The sequence below is a fragment of the Molothrus aeneus genome, chromosome 6 (genome assembly GCF_037042795.1).
Source record: "Molothrus aeneus isolate 106 chromosome 6, BPBGC_Maene_1.0, whole genome shotgun sequence".
Classification (NCBI taxonomy): domain Eukaryota; kingdom Metazoa; phylum Chordata; class Aves; order Passeriformes; family Icteridae; genus Molothrus; species Molothrus aeneus.
The window spans coordinates 24,534,557-24,553,543 of NC_089651.1; the positions used below are offsets into that span (position 1 = coordinate 24,534,557).

Below are 18,987 nucleotides of genomic sequence, written 5' to 3' on the forward strand. Positions count from 1 at the left end.
GCCATGTGACTCACCTCGCTCCTGCTCCCCTGCTCTCCGTGCTGGCTCTTGTCCTGCTGTAGCAGTATGGCAGAGGAGTCCTCAGCCTGCCTCCCCCTCTCTCTAATACTTATTTTTTTTTATCTTTTCACTAATGTTCCTCCCATTGTAAAGAACAAGATGGAAATTCGTTCTTGAGCCATTGCTGCTGATTTCCTCCAGTCAGGGAATCAGTAGAAGAGCATCATTATCCCTGAAATTTGTACATGCAGCTGTGGAAGACAAAAACTCCCATCCTGTGCATGCTGGGTATGGTAATTCTTCAGCCTCCTGTGCAGGAGGAGTGTATGTTCAGTCCGTTTTTTGGCAGATATTCTCTAAGTATGTTGCATTATTTCCTCTCCTACTTTGCTGCCTTCTCCTCTCCTCCCCCTTGGCTATGTTTTCAGCTCTTGTATCTGCTTGCTGATGCTGCACTTTGATTTGCATGTTGACATGGTTGATCTTTGCAGAAAGCAGTTTTAAATGATTGTTCGGTTATTATGTGTATGAGCAAGCTGATGGACACAGGACATTTAAAACTATGTGAAATATCTGAATTAGGGAAATGCCTTCTACACTTCTATTATTTTATCCTTGTTTCAGAAGGGAGCAAACAGTTTACAGCTTTTAGGCTTTGACAGGTTTTAGCACTTCACTGGTTGCAGGGTAAAATAGTTCCATCAGACTGCTGTCCTTTACTAACTCCCTGAATTTTCAGCAAGGTTGGGCCTGTGTTTCTCTTGTCAGAGCTGAGCAGGCATCCTCAGCCAGGGCTGTGGGTTTTGTAGAAGTCAGGCACTCCTTCTGTACCTTCAAGTTGCTGAATTCAGTCTTGCTAAAAGGTCAATCATGTGAGCTCACACATTTCGACATTATGAAACAGGGATGTGAGGTTTGTTGCTTGTGAATTTTATTTGGCTTTTTAAAGTTCCAGTTTTCTGTCAATTTGGGAACTTGCCCTTTTTGTTATCTTCTTCTGGGCTAGAGGTACACACTCACTGCGTGAGGCATTGTATTAGTATTAGCTGTATTAGCTCATCATAAGCAAAACACTTAAAATCATAAGTATACTGTATATCCACAAAATGAAGAAAACAGATATTTTGTTAGCTCAGAATAACCATGTGTGAATGAAATTTGAGGAAAAATATTCTTCCAGTTGTAGTAAATAGCTGGATTTTTTGGTTTGGTGGTTTTTTTCATCTCTATGTTTAGTACTGTGTCTGAGTACTAGTGCTTCAAAACAAAACAAAACAAAAATTCAAAGCAGTTGGTATTGTCAAAATGGTTGTGTTATTTTTAACTTTATTTCTCATGTAAGTGCAACTTCTTGGGGCAACCCACTGTCAGCACCTGGCTCTGGTAGAGGTTTCCTGACCATTCCTGTTTCCACAGAGCTTTCATGGTTCAGCCTGTCCCATGCCAGTTGACTTCATTGTCCTCTTCCAAAGAGTGCCTTGTTGGGTAATTTCTTGGAAGTGTGCATATGCTCTTGATCAAGGGGGCTTAGGTACACAGCTAAAGCTTTTTAAAGCTGTCCAAATTTGGGGGTGGTTAGAGTATAGGTAAAAATGTCCATTTCTGGTCATGCCTGCAGAAGGTAAAAAGAAGTGTCACAGTGTTTTCATTGTTGTCTACACTAAAGTATAATATGAACATAAATTGTGAACACAATTATTATCCATGCAGATAACATGTATCTTATGCTGCAAGTCACCTGATTTACTCTTAAATCCTCTTACTGTCTAAAGGTGCTCAATGGCTCCCGGGAGAAGAAACCTCTTGTAAAATAATTTCAAACTTTAATGGAAGCTAAAATGGAAGTCCCTAAGCCGGAAGAAATAGATCTGTGGCATTTTCTTCCCCTGTAGGGAGTGCTTTCTGATTCTTTTTCAGGTGACAATAATATTGAACAGAAGGACCATGCATCCATGCCCTTCCTGATCCCCACTTTGCACTGACTGTCTCTCACTCAGTTTCAATGCCTGGTACAAAATGACATGCCTATTGCCTTGAAGTCAGCTGGGAAGCTTCAACCCAAAGTTCTTTTTTGTCACTCTTTAGGAGTGTGTGTGTTTGAAGGTGTCAAAGCATGTGGAATCATATAAATACAGGTTTCTGAGATCTTGCAGTTGTTTGTGAATAGGCTGAATTTTGGTCAGTGGGTTTCTACAAAAACAGTGAAGTCACCTTGCTGGGCTGTAATACTCCTCGTGGCCAATTTTAGACTGTGCCTGTTAGATAACACCAATACTTAAAATTCCAAAAAAAGAAGTCCCATTAAGCTTCTGAGCAGTTCCTTATTTACACTAAATAAATGTATCTTTAGGGATTATTATTTTCTCTGGTACATGCAGCTAAACAACTGTCATCATTTCTGTTTATGATTTTGTTTATCTGGTAGAAAAGAGTGGTGGAGCAGCTTCGGAAGAATTTGATAGTGAAGCAGGAACAGCCAGACAGTAAATTTCAAATACAGCCATTGGCACAGTCAGAAAACAAACTACAGACACCACAGCCACAACCACTACAACAGCTACAGCAACATCACCATCAACAGCAGCAACAGTCCACGGCACCCTCTCCAAACGTGATAGGATCACAGGTAAAAAACTACAATTCTTTTTCTTACTAAAGGTGAAGCTCGCTGAAAATTAAAAAAATGAAAAAGTGCAGAGAGAAAACTGCAAACTTTCACTTATGCCTGCTAGTGTGCCAAATGAATTTCTTCTTCTATGAATATGCAGATATGTGTCTTCGTTTTTTTGGCAAAATCTAATCTGAGTTTAAAAAACAATTACTGTTTCAAAGTTGAATCATAACCCCCCAGAAAACAAGGGTGGCAGTGTATGACCTTTCTTAAAATTAAGTGAAAGTTAAGCAAATGAGCCTGTCTTTTCCCTAGCTGCATGAATGAGTCTGACCATACCTAGTAGGTCTCCAGAAACAGTAAATACTAAACACACTCTGTATGAGGTATATGATTAAAACCCTTTATTTTTAAATGACTAACAAAATGCCCTCTACAAATGCGAACAAAATGCAAGAAAACAGTTCCTTCTTCTTTTTGCTTGGTTCTTTTTAAACAGATGTAGGTCATACCAAATAATACTTAACTGAATTTTCAAAGATTTGTCTAAAAGTATACAGTGTTAATTGTAGAGTTCAAGTTTTAGAAAATAGGGTCTTTATTGGGAAGATGAACTGAATTTTAGTACAGTATAGGATAGAGACATAATCCCAGAACTCAACAGAGAAAGTGGTTTGCTTAAGAGGGGAATTTCAAGTTTCTCCTGTTCAGATATTTGAATTCACAAAAGTGTGCTAATAAAACACCTAGAAAATGCAGGGAGGTGTTCTGTAAGAAGAAGTGTACATGAAGTCTTTTCTTCCTGTTGATGCAATCTTAGGAGCTCATGTTTACCTGGATAGGCAGATGACAGAATTCACCTATGAAGTTTGCTTTATGCACATTGCAGTGAATCACACCCACAGCTTTGACCAGTTGTGATTCTCATCTTCCCTTTTTCTGAAAGCAGAGGCGAGAGAAATGGTTGGGCTGTTAGTTCTCTTGTTAACTCAGCAAGTTGGTTTGGATGCACTCTAAAATGCATTTGTGAAGCTTAGCTAATTGTAGTTTTGAGAAAAGTACATTGAAGAAATGAAGCAAACCTAACTAAGGAAAATACATTTTGAGCAGCAACATCAATATCAAAGCTGAAATGGAATAAAGAAGCAAATATTACTATGTCCTAAAGTATTTATAGGTAAACAATGGATCACTGTTGTATCAGTGATCTCTGTTTCTCAGACAGGAAACATGAGAGCAGCAAGCACAGTTTCATGTGTTTCTCAGTATCTCTCACTTTGAATTCACTCATTAACTTCCAGGTCATCTCCTGGGTTGTAAAAACTGATGTTTTGTTCAAAGTTAAAGAGCCCTCTAGCGAAACAGTCAAAAAACTGCTACACTCTTCTGATTTTGTACTGTATTACGTGGTACAGTGGTACTTGGAAAGTAGTTACAAATTGGAAGGCAGTTTGTCCTGTCTCTTGGATAAATAAGCCAGTTTTTATCTGTAACACTTTTCTGGTTTTATTTATATTGTTAAAATAGTGAAGCATCCTCACTTGTTTCTGCATCTAAGGTTTTGCCTCTGCCTTACTGTCTCTCAATCTCTTTCAGCAAAGAAAGGTCAAATACTTTGTCTCTCTATGAACAGTTTGTTCATGCCTGCTTTTGTAAATAACACCTTTTTCTAGGCTGTGTCACTACAGAGAATGTTTTCAGAGATTGTTTTCAGAGCAATCAAATTTAGGAATCCAGGTATATATGCCATAATTAACAGTGACATTTTAATATACATGTGTCCAGTGAGAAGGTCTTTTAAAATTTTCATAAGCAAGAAGCCTGCTGAAAGGTCATATTATTGCAATATTATGTGCAATAATGCAGACTCACTATGAATGAGTTTTATTGAATATTAAGTTGAATATTAATTCAACTTCAGTATGAATTAATGCATTGACTACTTTTTAGAATAAGCAATCTAATTAATACTCAGCAAAGCAACAGGGATATTCAAGCTCTATGATCTCACTGAAGCTGTACTCTGAGTACTTGTGGAGTTAGTAGAACCCCTTGGAAAAGTCACAGTCTTGCATTACATGATTGATTACACCTTTCTTTAAAACATTTATGGTCGAATGTAATGCTTGTGAAAATGATACCACGTTACATCTCATTGGGAAAGCTTGACTAATGTTACTGCATTATGGGAATGGAGCCTCTTGCTTTGGAGAAGGTGCAGCAGAGGTTGATAAGTTTGTTAGATCTCAGCTAAAAAGTTAAGAAAATAGTGTTTCAACAAGGACAATTTAATTATGTCTGGATTTTTCATAAATGTATAAAACTGAAGCATAAATTATCCTTTGATTTGGCATTATACAGTGAATTTTTTTCACACTTGTGCATAATTAACAGTTAGTGGACATAGTTTATTATGAAATTAGAAGTGTGAAAGTAAACTCTGTTTTTGTTTAAGGGAACAGTATTGGTGAAAATGCTGAAGCAGTCAACTGGAAATATATTATTTTATTAAAAAAAAGATAAAGGTCTTGTATGATTAAAGTCAAGTAGTCTAAATCAGGCATGTTCAGAACACAAAGACTGCCTGATCCCTGGTTTTCCATTTTTTCCTCTGTAGAACACAGAGCTGACATCAGGAGGGAATGGTGGCTATTTAGTACTAAGAGCATTTCATCATGTCACTAAAGCTTTGAAGATGCAGTGCTGTTGGTGCAATGGATTTTTTACACCAAAGTGAAAAGAAATAAGATCTTTTGCCATTCTGTCAAATGTCATCTGTCATGAGTTTTCTGTTTGCATTGTGTTCTGGTTTTATATGGAGACTCTCACCTTGTTGCTTTTTGAATGAGATTTGTAAAGTCCATTTGCCTCAGCATCTTGGAAGACTATGAAAAGTATATTTTAAAACTGTGAAATGATAGTTGCTTCAACTTAGGAATTTTGGGCATGATGTACTGAGGCATTTCAGATAAATGCTGGTGTTACATGATTCAAAACCACTCTTTTTAAAACAGCCCAAGAGTAATCATGGTGTCAAACACATATTCCAAAACTAGCCCATTCCACAGAAGTTAAACTTAATTGCCTGCAGCTGGGCAGACTAACAGCCAGCTCTTACAACTTCAGGACAATCCTACTGATGCTCTTAGGAAAGAAAGTTAAATACAAGGTAACTGTATGTATCACTAAAGCTGAGACTGGGATGCCCAAAATAAAAATTATATTTTTGTTTTTAAAAAAGCCAACTTATGAATGTTTCCCCCCCTCTTCCTCTGATTGGGAGGATCACTGTAACTACAGTTTCCATTTGAAAATAGGAGTTTAACTCAGTGAGAAGCTAGTTTGTTTCAATGTTTCATAAACCTCCACCTTACATGTTTGATATTGACAGTGCATGTTTGGAAGTAATATGAAACTAAAAGATCCAAAATACATATGCCAGTGCTAACACTTAATTGTAATTTTCTCAGGAATTTGTTTTGATTCAATCTGTAATGCTGCAGGTGATTAAAACAGACCAAACAGGTGCCTCAGATGAGAATGCTTCTAGCTATCCAGTTTTCAGAGGCATAAGATAATGTGCTTGTCTGAACAGCAGGTAGATAGGCTCAGAGCTGCCTTTTCTTTCTCATGCTGTCTATTGTTTCTGACTAACCAACCCACGTCCTGTCTGATACAGAGTGTCTCTGTCTCTTACAGTGTATTTTCTGTTTCCCTTAGAAAACTGTAACTACAGCTTCTATGATCACCACTAAGACACTACCTCTCGTCTTGAAAGCAGCAACTGCGACTATGCCTGCCTCTGTTGTGGGTCAGAGACCTACCATTGCCATGGTTACTGCTATCAACAACAATCAGAAAGCAGTCCTCAGCACTGATGCGCAGAGTGCACCAGTCAACCTCCAGACAACAAATAAGGTCACTGGGCCAGGAGCTGAGGCAGTCCAAATAGTGACAAAAAACACAGTAACTTTGGTAAGCGTTTCATGTGTTTGCCCTGCAGATATGTGTGGGTTTGGTTAACAAGAGGGCTATTGGAAAAAAATAAACAGTCAGGGTTTCTCACAGAAAGGGGGATAGTAAAGACATGGTGTGAGTCTCCACTAGCTGACATTGCTAAAGTGAGAATCTATAAGAAAAACATATTCTCTCCATGTGGGTTGTTATTACTGTTTCGCTTTATAGAATTAAATCAGTGCTGTCATCACCTCTGTGTAAAGTTTCCCCTGTTAGTAACCGTAGTCATGGAGCAGTAGTGATTGCTTTGCCCTTACTGAATCTGTATGGCTATGCTCTGCAGAATTCTTACTCTTTTCTTAGGCAAAGGAGATGTCAGACTTTCTTCATTTGATCAGTTTGGGTCTTTGTCTTAGGGTTTTTTTGCATGATAAAGTCTCTGATGTTAGACACATCCCTTAAGTTTGCTCACTACCATGTCTTCATTCAGCACGTTTTCAAACACATAAACAGATGCTGTTTCTTTAAAAACATGTATTTTGGAATACAGATTTTATGCTTTACCTACATCACAGAGTGTTTTCCAGAATAGTTAGCCACCTAGAAGTAAAAGAACCAGTGTTTCAGAACTGGATTATATAGGCTTCTTGGTCTGGAAACCAGGCATTATGTAACAACATGACAGAGAAATTTTACTTCTGAAGTAAAGGCTATGGCTTTATTAAACAAAATCCAATTTATCTCTATTTATTAAAATACAGTTTAATGCAGATGGAAGTAATTTTGCTTCCTAATGAGGCATATATTTGTGATCAGAATAGAGAAGACTATTTGGAGTTTTTTCTACTGTTCTCTTTTCCTGTGTCATCACTTGCACCACTGTCATCTGTTCTTTGTGTCTGTACTTCATTTCTTTGGTGAATAACTTTGATTTGAGGAGGTAATTCTATTTTAATAGTAGTCTATGATTTATGTTTCTATAGCAAATTTCATCCAAAAATCAGAATATTTTCCAGAGTACTAATTAATCAGTACAAGACCTTTTTGAAGAAAATTGCAATCTTATGTGGGTGGACAGAAATACAGGAGGATCTAAAATAACATTGACATTAATTTCAGAGAATCTCCCCAGGTACTCATGGTAGCTGGTAGTGCTGTTCAGTGGTTCATCATGTGGCAGCTCCATGCAGCTGATTTCAGTTACCCTTTCAGGGAAGTACTTGGGTTTCCTTAAAATCAGATCCTAATTGTTTCAAATGAATGGCCTACTTTTGAAAATTTCAAGTTGTCTATTTAGAGCCCCTCACAGTGTCATTAATATTGCTGAAAGAGTTGTAACTTCCAAATCTTTGCTATTTGCATGAGATGTTCTCTCATTCTTCTGTGTGTCATTCACTATGAAAAGACCATAGCTCATATAACTGAACATCAAAATGTTACTATTTTCTGTCTGTTGTAATGCCATTTTTTAATGATTAAAACAAACACGAGTTTTTATTATCATCAAATGAAATGGTTTTAGATTGCAGAGCACAATAGTTAGTACAGTTGAACTAAAAGGAAATATGTCTGCAATTTATGAAGCAAGGTGTGTAAGATCTAGAAAATAAGGTTTAGTTCTGTCTTTAATATATTTCTAATGAGGAACCTCTTGCTATGAAAAATTGTTTACAGAGTGAAAACTGAAGACATCAGGTCTGAAAGTACCTTCAGGATGTTGATTTTGGTGAAAAACTTCAAAGCTAAAGTTTCCTCTTACCTCTTTCTCATGTTCTTATAGCAGGTTCAGGCTACGCCTCAGCCCATAAAAGTGCCGCAGTTCATCCCTCCTCCCAGACTTACTCCTCGTCCAAATTTTCTTCCACAGGTGAGTATACAGAGAACAAACAATAGAAGGAGGAACTTAATTATAGCCTAGATAGAAGAGACTTTTGATGAACATTGCGTGGTGTTTACTGCTGATGTGCTGGAGAAAACTATTCATCCTCAACAGGTTTGCAGATAATAACGAATTTGAGGGTGCAGTCAATATTCTTCAAGGCGTGCAGACAGTCCTAGACAGGATAAAGGACATGCAGACAGTCCTAGACAGGATAAAGGAAGAGGCCAGCAGGAATTTCTTGAGCCTCAGCATGAGAAAAGGCGGTCTTGTACCTGGAATGGACTAACTCTCTGCACAGGTACAGGCTGGGGACTGACTGGCTGAGGAGCTGCACAGATTAAAAGGTCTTGGTTGACAGCAGCTCAATGAGTGATGTGCCCCAACAGCAAAGAAACCTACCAGCATATTGACCTATACCAGCAGGATTACAGCCAGTAGATTCAGGGAAGAGATTATCCACCTTTCCTCAGCAATCATGAAACTGAGTCCAATAAACACCCTGCAGTTTTGGAATCCCTGGTTGATAAATTTGAAGCATGGAGCATGGGAAAGAAGGCCACTAAGATAGCTTGGGGCAGCAGGAATATATAATTTGTAAGGAGAGACCAAGGAATCTGGGCTTTTCAAATTTGGAGAAGAGGCTTTGGAGGCACCCTAACAGCAGTGTTGCTTCCAGTATCAGCAAGGAAATAAACAAGAAGCTGGAGGCATAGAAGCATAGGTGCTTGGCAGGAAAATTAGAGGCAATGCTCATAAATGAGGACAGGGAAGTTTTAGACTGCATATAAGGAAACACTTCTCTCTTTGAGGACAGTTAGGAGTGGAAGAGGCTTGCCAGACATGTTGTGAAAGCTTTACAAGACTTACCTGGACAAAGCCTTAAGCCAGCCAATCTGCATTTAGTGATGGTCCTGCTCTGAGCAGGAGGTCAAATTAGAGACCTCCTCAGCCACCCTCCACCTGTATGAATTTGTAGTTATGAAAGTTGCATATGATGATTATAAATGATCTTGTATGCCATAAGTGAAATGAACCCATGGAATAGGTGTCATCAAAATTAAAGCATCACCCAAGGCCTTAAATTGCTGTAATTGTTGCTTGATGCTCATGAGTGAAAAAAGAAAACATTATACGTCTCTAGATTATTCCCAAGTATTTCTGTATTGCAAGGGAGAGTGGCTTCTGTTTTCAGCTGAGTAGTAAAACTTGTGATTTGCTTTTTTTTCCCCATGGTTTGGGGAGGACACAGATTGTTTCATTATGTAAAAAAATATCTTGGATGAACTACTTCATTTGTATGAAGTATGTGATGCTGTGAATAAAAGTAAATATTTTGCAAAGTGAGAAAGGAAAGTAAAGGCTGCTATCTGATTGAGATTTGAGTATGGTGAGATCTGTTGGAATGTGACCTAGTTTTTCATGGTAAAATGCTTTATGGAGTATTGCAGGTGGATAGGAATCAAATAAGGAAAAAAAGAGCTTTATTTTTTAAGTAATGTGCTCTACTTCTGTACTCTGGAATGATATTTTAAGTCCATTGTTAAATTACAAACTTAACAGAGACAGGAAATAAGCAAGTATTGGTGATGGAGTTTTGGAAGATTCTTGTGGCTCTTTTCTTTCTTGTGAAAGAAGAGAAATGGTTGCATTTACCTGTACATTCAGCACTTTCAGTAAGGGATTAATATATAATCTTGTCACTTTTTTTGCTTATCAAGATTGGTTGTGCAGGTATCTAAATAATATATAGAATTGACAGATAACAGGTATTTGCTGGAAAAAAAAAATTTGTTTCAGGGCACAGTCAACTGTTCATAATTTCTTGGAGGTTCATTACAAAGCCCTGTAACACTTTTAATACAAGTGCCTCAGCTGTGCCTGTAAATATCACATGGATTTTTTTGGCCTGTAAAACCAAGATGTTAATTTAGATACAGATAAGGCATTTGGCAATAAACATTCTGTATAAGTATCTATGCATCCAAATACCATTTCAGGGAGGGTGACTATATATGCAAATGTTATGGATGGGTTTTATGTAAGTAGGCTTGAAAATGTGGTGCTTTTTTCTCTTAACATACTTAGGACAGTATGCTAAAAATGACGTTATCTAAAAAAATCAAGCAGCCTCCTGCAGATTATACAGGATGAATTGAAAGACTTAGTGAAAAGCTGATCTGAAATACTGATATACAAATCTCTGGGTTTTATTTTTTCTTTTTCTTATTTTGTTTCTGTAGGTTCGACCTAAACCAGTTGCCCAAAATAACATTCCTATTGCCCCTGCACCTCCCCCAATGCTTGCAGCTCCTCAGCTTATTCAGAGGCCTGTGATGTTGACAACAAAGTTCACACCCACCTCTTTACCCAACTCTCAGAACTCCATCCATCCAGTTCGTGTAGTTAATGGGCAGACAGCAACCATAGCCAAAACCTTCCCTATGGCACAGCTCACCAGCATCGTGATAGCAGCACCGGGGACCAGGCTCGCTGGGCCTCAGACTGTACAGATCAGCAAACCAAACATTGAAAAACAGGTACAGATAAAGTGCCTACTAATGCAAGGTACTGGGTTTATTGCTTTACTGTGCAGCTGTGGCGAGGACAACAGCCAGGGAGACGTTTTCAGTGGATACTGGAGATAGTCATGTTCCGATGGCAGTACAAATTATGGAATGACTTGCAGCTCTTGGGATAGATGTTACCATTTCCTTTAATATGGGCCATTGGCACCCTTTTCTCCTGCTTCAGTGTTTTTATGCTCCCTCTACTGTTTAAACATCAGTAGTTCATAAGCAGGCTACATTGCAGGGTTTGACTAGTATCTTGAAGAACAATTACAAGCTGAAGTCCATCTTCATATCAAGCCCTTTTGTTTTTCAAAAGGTGGTTATGTGAAAAGCAAAAATTGCACAAAATTGTAGGGATATTTAATCAGATAAATGTAGCCATTTCTTCCATGATCCCTTGATCTTGCAATCTTGTGATTGGAGGCAAAATAGTCTCACTCAGCTTCTGAAGTCTGATGGTTCCCTGTGTCTAAATCAAATTGAATGAGTGGAAAGGAGACCTTCAGAAGCAGAGAATTCTGTATGTTTAAAGTCTCTCTCCAGAAAAGACTTCTGTAAAATAAAAATTACTTAAGTCAGTGTGGATTGCAACTGAGCGTCCTTGCCAGTCTGCTCAAGTAAAGCAATATTCTGATTCACTTTTAACTCTTTTGTATATTGTATGTTAGTAATAGTGTAACATTGTATACTATATTGCATACTATAACATAATATTTATGTAATTTATATAGATAATAGTAGTATATATATCTCTTATAACTCTTTCCTAGACTAATGTGCCTTGGAATTACCTTCTTTCTGCTTTTGAAATACTTATGGAGACTGGGAAATCATGTGCATGAAAGTTGTGCTCATGCTCAGTTCTGCTTGTGAAATCTCAAGAGTAGGTTCTTGCATACCTCAGGGCTGTTGCACAGGTTACTCAGCAATGTGTGTCCTTTCCATGTGAAGTTGTACTTCTACAATATTTGACTTTTGATGCCTGTTCCTTTTGATGTCAGCAATATTCATTTGCTTTTTGAATAATTACTGGCAACTACAGAAAAACATTGAAGAATGGTGGTGGTTCAATCACACATGAAATTTTCTGTATAATTTCTCCATATCATAAAGGGAAAAGTTTGTCTGTCTGTAGCTCACCTTACTCAGTTTATAGCCTCAACATCCATGCTGTAGGCTGAGGGATGTCATGCAGAAGATTTATGACTTTAGAAAAGAAAAAGGCTTCAGAAACATCTGACATTGAAGAGTTCAGAGAGACAGTTTTTGAGCCATTCATAATTCTATAAAATGCAAAGACTGAGGAGTGGGAAGTACAAAATGTATGTACCATGCAGAGGGGTTTTTAAGTGGAAGTCTTGATGGGATGAGTTTTCTTGAAGTGTCTGGTATTCCCATACATTACAGTGATTTCTGTAACAAAGTTAACTCTTAAAATTGCTATTTTATCTTGTGTGGCTGTGTGGGGTAATGGATTGGTGACAAGGCTGTTTCATTCTTTGTTAAATGAAAATACCTTACTTAACATTCCTCTTGCATCAGATTCCTCAATTAAGTCTTTGTTAGCACACTGTCAGCTTTAAACATTTTCTCTCCTGTATTTGCGAAAGTATTTGTTTTGCTTTTGTAGTCAAAGTAAAAAAAGTCATTCTTATCACTGAATGTGAGAAACACTGTTTTCTTGCAGACTATTAAACCACATGTGGAAACAGAAGAGAAGCAAACAGAAAGTCGTACAGTTACTCCACCTGCTGCACCGAAGCCAAAACGAGAAGAAAATCCACAGGTATCAGAACATACCCGGAGCTTTCTTTTAAGAAAAAAAAAGGACATTCTCCTTCAGAAAATATTTTTTCCCTCTGTTCCCTCAAGACTTCTTAACTTTAACATTCCTTACGTTCCTGTTGGACAGCAGTAGTTGATAAGGCTACAGAATAAAAAATCTAAATAGATGTAGTGCATTGCATTTTCAGTTCTGGAGTGCATTTGGCTTCTAAGTCTTTTGTAAGTTAGAAGATCGTCATTTTTCCATGATACTTCCTTCAAACAGGGGTTTAGATTACAGAGTTGATTTCCACTCCTTTGAGGTTTTAGACTCTGGAGTTATTCTCAAAGCTGAAGAAATGTCTGTTTTCCTTTATAAAAATATTTCTACTCTGGTGAGCAGGAAGGAAAGAGTCACATATATCCACATTCTGCTTGTGTTTTAGTCCAGTTCAGTCTGGGTTGAAAGAGCTTTGGAACTGATTACAGCTAAATGCTGTGCTACATTTATTTCCTTAGATGGATTCAAATTGACTGTTGTGTGAGCTCTAACTGTTGTCAGTTAGACAACAAAATTCTGATTTTTACATGTCTCTGCATTTCCTGCATTAAAATTAGAATCCTCTAAGAAACCCATAGCCTTTAGCAAATAGCAAATCTAAGCTAGAGTTGGCTCCTTGTAGTTCACAATAGATGGAGAATGATCTTAAACTAGCAATATTTTTTTTGACATTTGAACTGTGTTGGTATCTTCTAATAGTCAGTTCAGTGCTGGAATGGAAGTAAAGAAACTGCTCTCTTGTTCCCAGCTCTGCCATCTCTGATCATGAGCAATGGGTATTTCCCAGTATCTCAGGCTAGGTTCCCATCTAGGAAACGGGACTCTTGTCTGTCCTTTTCCAAGAAGTTTGACATGCATGAATGAAAAGTGATTTATAGAAGCAAAGTATCGCCAAAAATTATTTTGGTGCTTAGTTACTAGTCAGCTACCTTTAAAGGGCATAAATGACTAATCCTAACAGTTGCACTTTTCATGGTCTTTTTTCTTCCCTCTCACAGAAACTTGCCTTCATGGTGTCTCTGGGACTAGTTACTCATGACCACCTGGAAGGTAGGAAAAATGTCTTAGGTTGGTTGTTCAGCTCCTGATTTCATGTCATTCTAAATTGGAAGTAGGATTCCAAAATATTTCTTGTATTAAAAGCAGTATTTTCTTGTATAATAGTACCGTTGGGATGTCTGTACTCTTGATCTAACTTAGTTTGTTGTGCATGTTTTTGCTCTTCTTATGACACTGAAACAAAGCATGAAGTTATTTATGCAGTGGAGCAGAGGTTGGGAAGAAAGTGTATGATCTCATGGTAGAAATCTGTGGCAATACCAATGCTCTCTGGACAAGCCTCTATCTGCAAAGATACACCGTGAATAATTTTACTGTAACCTATGCCTAGATTTTTAATTTATTTTATTATTTCATGGAACTGTAATTTGTAATGAATGAGTTAATGGATTATAATTTGACTTATAATTTAAACTTCTAATCCTATACATTGAAAGACAGCCTATAATTTCAATCACCTGCATATTTCTCTACTGTATTTTTAAGTATCAGTAAGGTTACCAGAGATTTTTAAGATCCCAGTTATACTGACCATGAGTTTTAAGTGTCTTAGTCATGGATTACTTGGTGAGAAGAAGGATTTAATCAGTTACTTGAGCACTGTATTTGTATTCCTTGTCAGCTGTTAGTTTTCAAACCTTCAGAAGTTAAAAGTATAACACAGTTGCCTATACTGGCCATGACTGGTGTTCTGTAGAAATCTTTGCAGCTCTTCTCACATGCAAACTGAATTCTGTGGACTTTATATAATTTCTGAGATCCATTGTTTTCTAACCTGAATGCTTTGTTTTACAAGAAATCCAAAGTAAGCGACAAGAGAGGAAAAGAAGAACAACAGCAAATCCAGTGTACAGTGGAGCCGTTTTTGAGCCTGAGGTATTAATTTTTTGCTGGGGGAAGCTGGTATTTTCATTCTGATCTTGAGTGTCTTTCTAACATCTTGCTACCTTGTAAGCTTTCTGAGTTCTAACTAGAAAGGCAAGCTATCATTTATAGTTCAAAAGGCCATTGCAATGACACGACATTCAGATTTTTAAAGAGAAAATACAATGGGGTATTTCTAGTACTTGTATCTTTTTCTGCCTTCTCCTATATAAACCTGTCATCGAATGGCAATGTGTGTTGGTCTGCTTGCATATCAGCCTGAAGCAGTTCAGATATCAGAAGCAGTGTAAAAAAGCTAACATTTCTGAAGGTGTGCTTCAGAAAACACAAAAGCCAGTAATCTCACTTAGTACTTACTGTGCTGTTCCTCAGCTACTGCATATAGTTATTGTCAGGAATGTTCCCCAACAGAAATTGTTCCATTGTTCCCTGCAGCGCAAGAAGAGTACAGTGACGTACCTGAACAGCACAATGCATCCCGGGACACGTAAAAGAGGTGAGGTATACCCAGACCTGTCTCCCTGCCCAGTGCCTCTTCCTCCATGTTGCTTTTGTAGTCCCCATGTCAATTTGAAGAGCAAAACAAGATGGACTCTACAGTACTTCATTTGTCCAGTAATTTCCATGGTGGGCAGACCATGACCTCTAGGGATTAGCATGGCAAGATCTATAAGGCAGCTCAATGTTTCATTTCAGTTTCACTCTCAGAAAATCCCAAACAAAACCCACCCTATTCACTAGAAATGTGAGATGTTTGAACATCATTTAGTTATGAAGCTGCTGTAAAGATCCCCTTGTTAATGACTAGATTGTATTGTTACTGTCAAGAAGAAAGTGGTTGTGGGAAAAGTGTCTGTGCCCTGAATAGGAGGGGAAACTTAGTGTGACAAAAGCCTTGTTTCCTACTGGGAATAGGGACGAATCCTTCAAAAGAACTTGCCCTGGGTGAGAAAAGCTATCGTGCTCACACTAAGCACTTTAACTGCAACCAGAGTGCCACTTGTCCTAAAATGAGAGATGATCTTTCATATAGGCGTGCAGTACTATTCAGAAGAAATCCTTCTGTAGAACAGGTAAAATTTTAAGACTTAGTTTATGGTGAAGCAGAACAGTATGGGAGAGAATGCGATGCCATTATTTGTGCATGGCATCAACCACACCTACCTGACAATGTTTACCTGATTTTTGATGATTTTCTACAGTCCTTAAAGACTCATAATACCTTCTCTATCCTAAGTTTTCTGTATAAAAAAGTAATAAATCAGATTTTAAAAAAATTAAACCAGTCTCTCACCTAGCACTGACCAGTTCCATTATCTTTTGGGGGTTTTGTCTGCAAGATGAAATATTAATTTGACATATTCTGTTCTTGATCCATGTTTTCAGTCCAGCAGACAACGTGGCAAAGCTGACACTTCTGCAGCTATGCTGTTTTTAAATAAAAGATGTGTCTCTGCCGCTATCCCCTAAAAACATTAAATGTATTTTTTAAATAATATGATGTAGATTTTAAATAGAAGGTTTTTGCATTTATTCTGTGGATAAGTAAATGTTCCTTCTTCTAGTAATGATTTCTTAATTTTATTTTAGACCCTATAGTGAACAATTACTGTATCAATGAAAATGATTGCATGCATTTGTACTTGATACTCTCTTACCCTGTTTTTGCAACTGACTATTATACTATCTATTGTTTTCATCACGCCCTATTGTGAGTGAGCCTTTATGTTGCATCAGTACCAAATTAGTAGCACGTGTTTTCAATTGACAAAAGATTTGGAAGTATACATTTGTTTTGTAATTTAATACAGCAATATATTGAGTGAAAAGCTTTTGTAAGCATTTGCCCTTGAGAGCTTTAGTTTAATTATAGATGGTGCTGAGCATGTCAGAAATTTCACCCGTGGACATCACTAGCAGAAATCCATTTCCAAGGACATACTTAGAGCTGGAACATATCCAGACCTTAAATGCAAGGTTTAGCATGTTAATAGGTATAGACTGCCAATCTGTAAACATAAGATCTGGGGAATTATTCCTAGATCCTAACTCCTTTATGTTTACATATCTATAAATTACCTGGGAGAAGGAAGGCAGAAATGATGGTTGCATTTTTTGCTGTCTTGCTTTGCATTTGTAATTTTATAAGAATTGTATGAAGACATTTTGCACATCTGCTAGTCTAAAGGAGTATCTAGGCATTGTGCATAATCAAACATACTTGGCTGAGAAAGTCTAAGAAAGAACATAGAATATGGAGTGGGTTACAGTAAAAGACCAATGATAGGTTAAAACTGATATTAGTTATGGGTCAGAAGACAAGACCTGTTCTTAGGTAGCCTAATTTTAAAAATGTACCGGTAGGGTAGAAAGTGCTGGTCTGTGAACTGAGAGGTTTAAAAAATGGTAAAGAAAAGTAGGGGGGTGGTGAGTGTTGGCCTCTGATAAAGGATTTAACCTCTCTGTAGATTTATGCTGACACTTAGAAAGATAGGGAGGTGTGGGATAACAGCAGAAAGGATTTATTAGTAGTTATTGTAGCTTCTGTGGAGCTTCGATGCCGACATTTTTCCCCTAAAAACTGAATAGCCTCATTTTTAGGAGTAGCAACTGTCCCCATGCTGCTTTTGTGGGAATAATTCTTTGACCCTCTACAGAGCTTATTTCCGTTTCCTTCTGAAATACATCTTTTAAATGTTCTTTCCTTGCAAAATTCTACTTAAAGATTTCTAAAAAATGTTTAAATCTTTGCTTCTGTCCTTTCACTTATGACTTTTATATTAACTTCCTCTCTGTGCTACATCATTTCCTTTTTCACGCTAGCCAATGAGGACCACTGGCCAAAGGTATGTAAGATCATTTTTCCTTTCTTTTTCTTTTGTTTCGTTTGTGTTCCCTGTTGTTAATATGTAGGTCGTCCACCTAAATACAACACGGTGTTGGGGTTCGGGGCTTTGACCCCCACGTCCCCTCTCTCCAGTTATCCCGACTCCCCTGAAAATGAAAAGACAGAGAGCACATTTACTTTTCCCGCAGCTGTTCAGCCTGTGTCCCTGCCTAGCCCCAGCTCCACAGACGTAAGTAACTCTTGGGGAGGGGGTTACTTTTAGAAAGTTACTCAAAACAGGCACAAGGAAAATCACTGCAGGTTTTGTTCCTTTAATCTCACTCATCATTTGTCCTGATTTAGTGCAATGAAACAGTCCAGCATTTTTTAACACCCTTTTTTTCCTCCTGCACCTGTGTTGTTATCCTGATGAGATTTTATTTACAACTCCTTCAGTGGATTGAAACATTGGGAGGCACCAGGCATGCTAGATGAGCTCATTTCCTTTGTGTAGTTTCTGAGATCTTGTCTGACTGAATTGAATCTGTCATCCATGGAAAAGGGCCAGGGGGTGTGTGGGGTGGGTGGGGAAGAGGAGAATGAAAAATATTAGTTACTGGCCATAATAACAAAAAAAGTTGTGTTTTTATAATGAGAGAAGGATGGAAACTGCTTCATCATGCAGAACAGCCAGGAGCAGTATTTGTGGCACTGATTTGGCAGAAAGTGTGTAGGACTTTTCAGTGGGGGTAAAACAGTCCTCAGGAGCTGGAATGTACTTCCATTTAAGAGCTTGCTTTTAGAATACTGGTATTTACAGGCATAGCTTAAGAATCAAAAGGTGCTTGGTTATTTCTTCACACTGGTGCTACACTCTCCTTCTGCAGTTCTTCTTTTAGAAAAGACAGTCACATATACTTGAGGCCCAACCATCTGAAATGGCCTTTAAGGAAAGGCTGGGTTGTTCTGTTTTCGTCTGTCTAGTTGCACCATTGTAAGAACATGGACTGAGAGACCAACTCTACTGACCACGTAGAACAGGGAATAGAGGCCAGTTCCTTGCCTCTGAACTGTACTTGTTCTGCAGAGGTAACAGGAATTGGAGTAGTGCAAGTGTGTCTGAAGCACTGAAATAAATAGGTGTAATTTAGATAGCCAGGGAATACACACGTGGAATTACAAGGTTCTCTTTTATATAGTCATTTTTTAGAGCAGGATAGCACATGACTGCAAAAACCCTTTCCTGACAGCCAAATAAATGGGACTGTGGAATAGCCCCTCATGGATACGTTGGGACAGCTCCATCTCTGAGGACTTTTAAAAATACGAAATACAGATGACTTGCAAATGTGCTGAAGAGCACATAGTTTA

General features: G+C 37.9%; 1 protein-coding gene across 8 annotated transcripts in view; it reads left to right on the forward strand.

The window, feature by feature from the left end:
• The window catches only part of PHF21A (PHD finger protein 21A), a 131,925-nt gene that overhangs the window by 96,332 nt on the left and 16,606 nt on the right, over positions 1-18,987 (forward strand). For 6 of the 8 annotated variants that reach the window (XM_066553043.1, XM_066553044.1, XM_066553042.1 and 3 more), the window contains 9 exons: positions 2,426-2,626; positions 6,332-6,586; positions 8,349-8,435; positions 10,691-10,987; positions 12,708-12,806; positions 13,844-13,895; positions 14,701-14,780; positions 15,225-15,285; positions 17,703-17,866. In XM_066553043.1, the coding sequence (XP_066409140.1) occupies positions 2,426-2,626; positions 6,332-6,586; positions 8,349-8,435; positions 10,691-10,987; positions 12,708-12,806; positions 13,844-13,895; positions 14,701-14,780; positions 15,225-15,285; positions 17,703-17,866 (1,296 nt within the window). Of the gene's footprint in view, positions 1-2,425; positions 2,627-6,331; positions 6,587-8,348; positions 8,436-10,690; positions 10,988-12,707; positions 12,807-13,843; positions 13,896-14,700; positions 14,781-15,224; positions 15,286-17,612; positions 17,636-17,702; positions 17,867-18,987 lie in introns of all 8 variants that reach the window. The other 2 variants (XM_066553048.1, XM_066553049.1) reach the window with 1 other exon arrangement.